Source organism: Scyliorhinus canicula, chromosome 11 (genome assembly GCF_902713615.1).
Source record: "Scyliorhinus canicula chromosome 11, sScyCan1.1, whole genome shotgun sequence".
Lineage (NCBI taxonomy): Eukaryota > Metazoa > Chordata > Chondrichthyes > Carcharhiniformes > Scyliorhinidae > Scyliorhinus > Scyliorhinus canicula.
In genome coordinates, this window is record NC_052156.1 from 33,609,980 (window position 1) to 33,615,859 (window position 5,880).

Consider the following 5,880-nt stretch of genomic DNA (forward strand, 5'->3'; position numbering starts at 1 on the left):
TTCACCGTGCCCATTTCTCAGGGAAATCCTGCGGAGGTTGATGTACACGATACAAGCGGAAGACAAGTGGCATTGTGCTCAATGTCAATCCTCCATTTTCACCATCGGGAAGTGGCCTCTTTCGGGAGATTAGAAGATGAATTGCCGCTGTAAACAGGCTGATTACAAGAAAAACACATCTTAACTCATTATATCTTGTGCCTTGGTTCACTAGTCTCCTTCGTTGCTACTGGTTAGAGAACTTAACGGCGCGGAGCAGAGTAAATAAATCAGAGCCATGCGCCGTCCTTCCTGCCAGAGCTACAGAGTCCAGAGCACAAGCCTGCAGCCGTGTGCATTAATATCACATTCTCTTTCTGTAAAGTGCGCTGGATGGCCAATAACCTGCAGTGTCTGAAAAATGGCGAACTGGATCTCCCATAGTCAGCGAAGTCAATAGCCAGTGCTTTAATAATCGTGATTGCTATTAAACAGAACGGATTATTAGTCATTTCTGGAGAGTTTCAGTTCAGTGTGTTTAATTCAAAGGGGGACACGCTGCTGCTGGGAGCAGAGCAGGGGATTGACTGGTTTGTACTCCAACCCCTGTGATTGCAGCCGGGATATTTTGCAGTTAATGAGGAGTAAGGAGGGCTGCTATAGGCTGGAGGAAGTTCTGGGTGGTTCTTTCCAGAAAAGAGAGAGGGGGGGGGGGGGGGGGGGGGGAGAGAAAGAGAGAGAGGGAGAGAGACGAAATCACGTGGGCTAATGATGTTGCAAGTCTCCCAACTCTCGCTCTCTCCCGACAAGATCGTACGGTTTAGATATCCGGAAAAAGCTCCAAATCACTACAAGTGAATAAGCAAACAGCACGGCCGATCGAGCTAGCGACCGAGAGACGGGATCGCCCGCTTTAAAATTACCACTTTCCATCCTAAAAGAGAATGTGTCAAAATGAAGCCGTTTGTTGCCTCGAATTGAAAACTCGCTGTGGTGGGGAGCACTGACCAGCTCCGAACTTGTGGAGTTTAGTGAGCCGCCGGAGCAGTGTTGGAGGGCAACATCAACCTGCATTATTGGTGTCTTTCACCCACCAACCCACACTCCCACCCCCCCTCACCCTCAGCTGGATTGTGGCGTTCAAGAAAAATGATGCAGAACCCCCTGGAGCTGGAAGCTCATTATCTGCCTCACGAGCCGATCCATGATTACAGGTCTCACCGATACAGGAGCTTTATGATCGAGGAGATACTGACTGAACCCCCGGGCCCAGGCAAAGCCACGAATGGGGGAGAGCTCCTCAAATTTGGGGTCCATGCCCTGCTCAACAGTCGGCCCTACCACAGCCATCTAGGTAGGTGGAAACATTTCCTGACTGTTTGCTTCCTCAATGTAGGCTACATTATGAAAAGGTGGTTTACAAACTACTCTAATCTGCTCCCTCAGAATGCTTCCCTTTGTAACACATTAACAGTATTGCCCACTTGTCTAATTTCTCGGATGAGGCACCACTCTCTAGCAACCACTCTGGCAATTTATACTGGCTTTAGGTCGCTGGTGGCACGTTCAATGGAACAAATAACAGGGCATGGAATTGCCCGGGAGACAATCATCTCACAAATTGGGAGAGAGAGAATGAAATAAATCGAAACAATGCAATGAAGTGTTTATATTTTGAACAGGCCTCGGCAAAGCGGTCCAGTAATACAGGCAGTGAGGAAAAGCTGCCTGGGGGTTGCAAGCAGGCGGCGAGTTTACGATTATGCTATAACTGCTGCATATTTAGCACGATATCTGTCATCTAACAAAAATATATCCGGTGTTTAATTTCCTCGTAATATTATCCGGAACCTGAACCATGTATTCCCAGAGTAAACAGCGTGCGCCCAGATCGGAAATATATGCTTGAAAAGGATTCTAACCCCAAATACCCAGGATAATCGCAGCATTTATTTTAAAATAGGGGAATCTCATCTCTCCCAACTCTCACACACACTCACCCACTGAAAAACACAAATGCCCAGCCTTCTACCAAACTCAAACACTCTCCAAAAATCAACCCTTGCTCAAAATAGTCAACTTTTGTTTTCGCAAAACAAGGTCGCAATCGAATATTGCAATTCTTTCGATCTAGAGCCAGAGTAATGTCATTGCACATTGCGGAAAATAAATTGGTGAAAGGTGTGGGAAGTTGAATAATTTCCTGTTTCCTTAAGACAACTGGCGGGTAAAAACAAATGTGCAGTCCTGTTGCAGTGGGTAGTATTTCTGACTTGTAGCTGATTGAAATTATACTCAGTGTCCTGAAGGAAGGTACATGATTAACAGTTTCCTATAAACAAGTGTGCAATATAAATGTGAACAATATTTGCTTTGTAAATTACCAGCAATTAAATCAGCTGCATTGAAGAATTGCGAGATATTATGTTCCCTTAAAACCAAAGTTTGAATATAGTTTAGATATTGCATTTTTTTAAAAATCTGATTTTTTTCACATAATCAGATCAGCGTGACAGAACTCTTCTAGGGGGACTGATGGCTTCACGTCCCTCTATAAATACAAACTCTAAAGTTACGAGGGACAAAATGCTACACTGAAAATTGATTTTAAATTGTTCCAGTATTTCACTGATTTTTATCATTTTCTAAATTGATTGCGCAGTTCTACGATGTGTGGGCGAAGGCAGGTTTAATTGGAGTGGCCTAAAGTACAAGTTCTGAGCTCACTCCAAAACATTTGTGTCCATGTCCTTGCAGCTGGCCTGAAATCAGATCACACTGGAGTTTTTAAGTTCCCGCTGGGCCCGATTTCCTGCAGTCTTGCCGCTCCGTTGGGCTCTGCGTTGGTATCCGGAGGATCGAGCCTAACCACCGGGCCCGGAGGTCCGCATCTTCCCCTAGATCTGCACCTCCGCTCAAAACTCGAACAAGGTCCCGAACTAGGGAACAAGGCGAAAAAAGGCAGGAGGAGCAGAACAGTCTTTACTGAACTCCAACTCATGGGACTCGAGAAACGATTTGAAAAGCAAAAATATCTCTCAACGCCAGACAGGTAACTTTGAATATGGCCACTTTATTGTTTAAAAATATATTACATACATTTTCAACAGCGCAACATGGCACTTTGCAAGAATGATACAACGCAACAAGAGGACGCTCGTTTGCATTCTGCTACTCGGTAACATCTCATTTGATATTAGTTTAAACATTTCATTGCGAACAATGCTGTCTGACTGTTTTTTTAAAATATATTTTTGCTTCATTCTTAAAGTTACAAATCCAATGCGGAGAGTGGACAGGGCAAGCCCTCAATCCATCTCCATTTGCTTGCTCCAAAAAACAATTCAAATTCAAATTGAATCCAAGTCATGGTCTCCACACACAAGATCCAAGCTGACAAGGAAAAACATTGCACCTCATCTGATCTGACGCTTGATTTGCGCAGTTCCTCGGGTTAAAACTTAAAATCACCCGTAACATCACTTTTATAGTTTTGATCATATCCTCTGACCCTACTAATGAACAGTAGGGGGTAATTGGACAAAAACAAAGGAGGGTAGTAGAAACTAAACAAAAATACACAAACGGACTCACGCTAATCAGCAATCAACTGAAACATATACACTCAGACATGAGGATTCAATATGACACATCACCATTTCATCCTGATATCACAAGTGATATTCCCAATAAATATTCTCTCCACAACCTAAACATGCAGATTAATTCGAATAGCAAAGGGAGCAATTTGTATTTTGGAATATTTCTTCCGGGCTTCGCATTGATGGTAATCGGGGGATGTGGAGAGTTAATAACAAGCTGTATTACTTTTAGCTGCACCAAGGGCATGTGTGCACCATTTCCAAAGTACAATGTTCATTTTTACAAGACCATCCAGCGCGTGAAATGATTGCAACATCCACGCATTTACTTTCGGGGCCGTTGCAGTTTGAAATACACGATATCTCAATTTGCCCCAATATATTTACTTCTATTTTTAAATACAGAATAGACTTAGCAGAATCTTTGGGCCTCAGTCAACTTCAAGTGAAAACCTGGTACCAGAATCGGAGAATGAAGTGGAAGAAAATAGTAAGTATTGAATGTAAGGGGTTTATAACGTGAAGAATGTTTCTGAAAAAATATATATAGTAGCGGCTGATCGCTAAGCTGTTATTTTTTTTTAAGGTTTTGCAAGGCGGAGGCTTGGAGTCTCCGACGAAGCCGAAAGGACGCCCGAAGAAGAATTCCATTCCTACAAGTGAACAACTTTCTGAGCAAGAGAAGGCGAAGCAAGCCGAAAAACAAATCAAGAATTCCCCATCGCCTTCTGAAGTGAATCAGGAAGAATAACGTGGCGAGGTGGTGGAAACAAAACCATGTCCATCCTCATCTGGTGTCGACACCAATTTTACACACTGACCTTGAAACTCCAGAGGGCCACCTGTCTAACCGTGCTTGACGGGTCAAACATGCGGAATTTAGTCCCGGACTGTAAATGCCAGCTCCACCTTTGAGTTATTCTCTCTCCCCCCCCTCACCTCTCTTTCCAAACACCCAGTTGATGGAACCTATCGCTGACAGATTCACCCATTATTGTATTCTAATGAGCAATTAGTTACACTTGGGAGTTTGGATCGATTTTCCGTTGATATGGAAGTTTGTTGCCGATAGCATGTCCGGTTTTATGCAATTATTTTCATTCCCTGAGTAGGGTTCTCCAGTCAGGAAGACAGAACTGTTTTAGTGCGTCCAAATGATCGCATTTCTCCTCCAATTGCACGTAATTCCAGCATTTTAACGTCTTTCCCACACACGTTCTGGCTGCTTAACATTAAAGCTCAGGCTTACACATTGTGCCAACACCTTCTCCTACAAATTGTCAGTATTGTCGAGGGCGATGCAATTATCGTGAATTCTATTTTACGTTTCAGCCTACGATCCTGTGGTGCCTCTCTGTCAAGTTAGTTTTATAAATATTTTGACCAAAGCAGTTTGATAGTAAGTACAATATGTTATGGTTCAGTGCGAAAGAGCCACAGCTGCAGTAGCAGATCTGAAGTGTTTGTACCAAGTACCGAATTTATATATGATTTCATACACTTGTGAAAGGTGGGAGAAACTGTAAATAATTTTTGCAACCATGACTATGGCATAATGCCAAAGTGTGTCTTGTGCCTTTCGACAAGGGAAACGTACAGAAATTTTGATATCTAATTAAATGTGCTTGTATTTTTAAATTTATATTTCCGTTTATACTACCCTTACACGGATTCAAACAATAAAAGATTAGTCAGTCCTCGTATTTATATATATTCTTTTATTGTTTTAACGCTTTAAAGCGAGTCTGCGCGTGGCTAGGCTCGAAAATATATTACACTATTATAATCAGACGAGGGTTGGTATTTTTCAGGAGAAATTTAATCGTCAGGGCGAATATTGCAAAACAATTTCTATTCCTCCCAGGATCCCTTCCCTAAATCTTACAACGCACAGTGTAATTGTTTAGGTGGCTAAACCTTTCAGCTATCATACATAAACAACAAATAAAACTGTGAGTGGATTTAAGCGATTGCAAACTGTTTAGATTTCACATATTCAGCAAGACGAGGTCTCCGGTTAATCTTAAATTAAATGCATATGCAACTACTCGTGTTATATATAAAGTCAGCCTTTTTTGCAGTTTCGTGCGCTCCTTTTGCGAATCGTTGCTTTCCCCGCAGCTATTCATTCGCAGTTTGTTCCCGTTTCCGACTCCGATCATCATTCTATGATCCTGTTCCCATCGAATCCTCACGTTACTAGTTTTCTTTAACACACATTTGTTTTTTTTTTGGTTGCAGTCACACAGTTAAAGATTGTTATTTGTTTTACTCCTCGATGAAAATGTCACACGATTGA

At 42.4% G+C, this 5,880-nt stretch overlaps 1 protein-coding gene across 1 annotated transcript; it reads left to right on the forward strand.

The window, feature by feature from the left end:
• Positions 1-734: 734 nt before the first annotated feature.
• barx1 (BARX homeobox 1) lies at positions 735-5,278 on the forward strand. The gene is made up of 4 exons (XM_038812748.1): positions 735-1,333; positions 2,737-3,031; positions 3,987-4,071; positions 4,168-5,278. The coding sequence occupies exons 1-4, from the start codon at positions 1,129-1,131 to the stop codon at positions 4,330-4,332; spliced, it is 750 nt and encodes a 249-aa protein (XP_038668676.1). The 5' UTR covers positions 735-1,128; the 3' UTR covers positions 4,333-5,278.
• Positions 5,279-5,880: the final 602 nt, after the last annotated feature.

Coding starts and splice junctions, on each gene's coding strand:
- barx1 (XM_038812748.1), top strand. CDS start 1,129: ATGATGCAGAACCCCCTGGAGCTGGAAGCTCATTATCTGCCTCACGAG. Junction 1,334..2,736: donor GCCCTACCACAGCCATCTAG/GTAGGTGGAAAC, acceptor ATGTCCTTGCAG/CTGGCCTGAAATCAGATCAC. Junction 4,072..4,167: donor GAATGAAGTGGAAGAAAATA/GTAAGTATTGAA, acceptor TTTTTTTTTAAG/GTTTTGCAAGGCGGAGGCTT.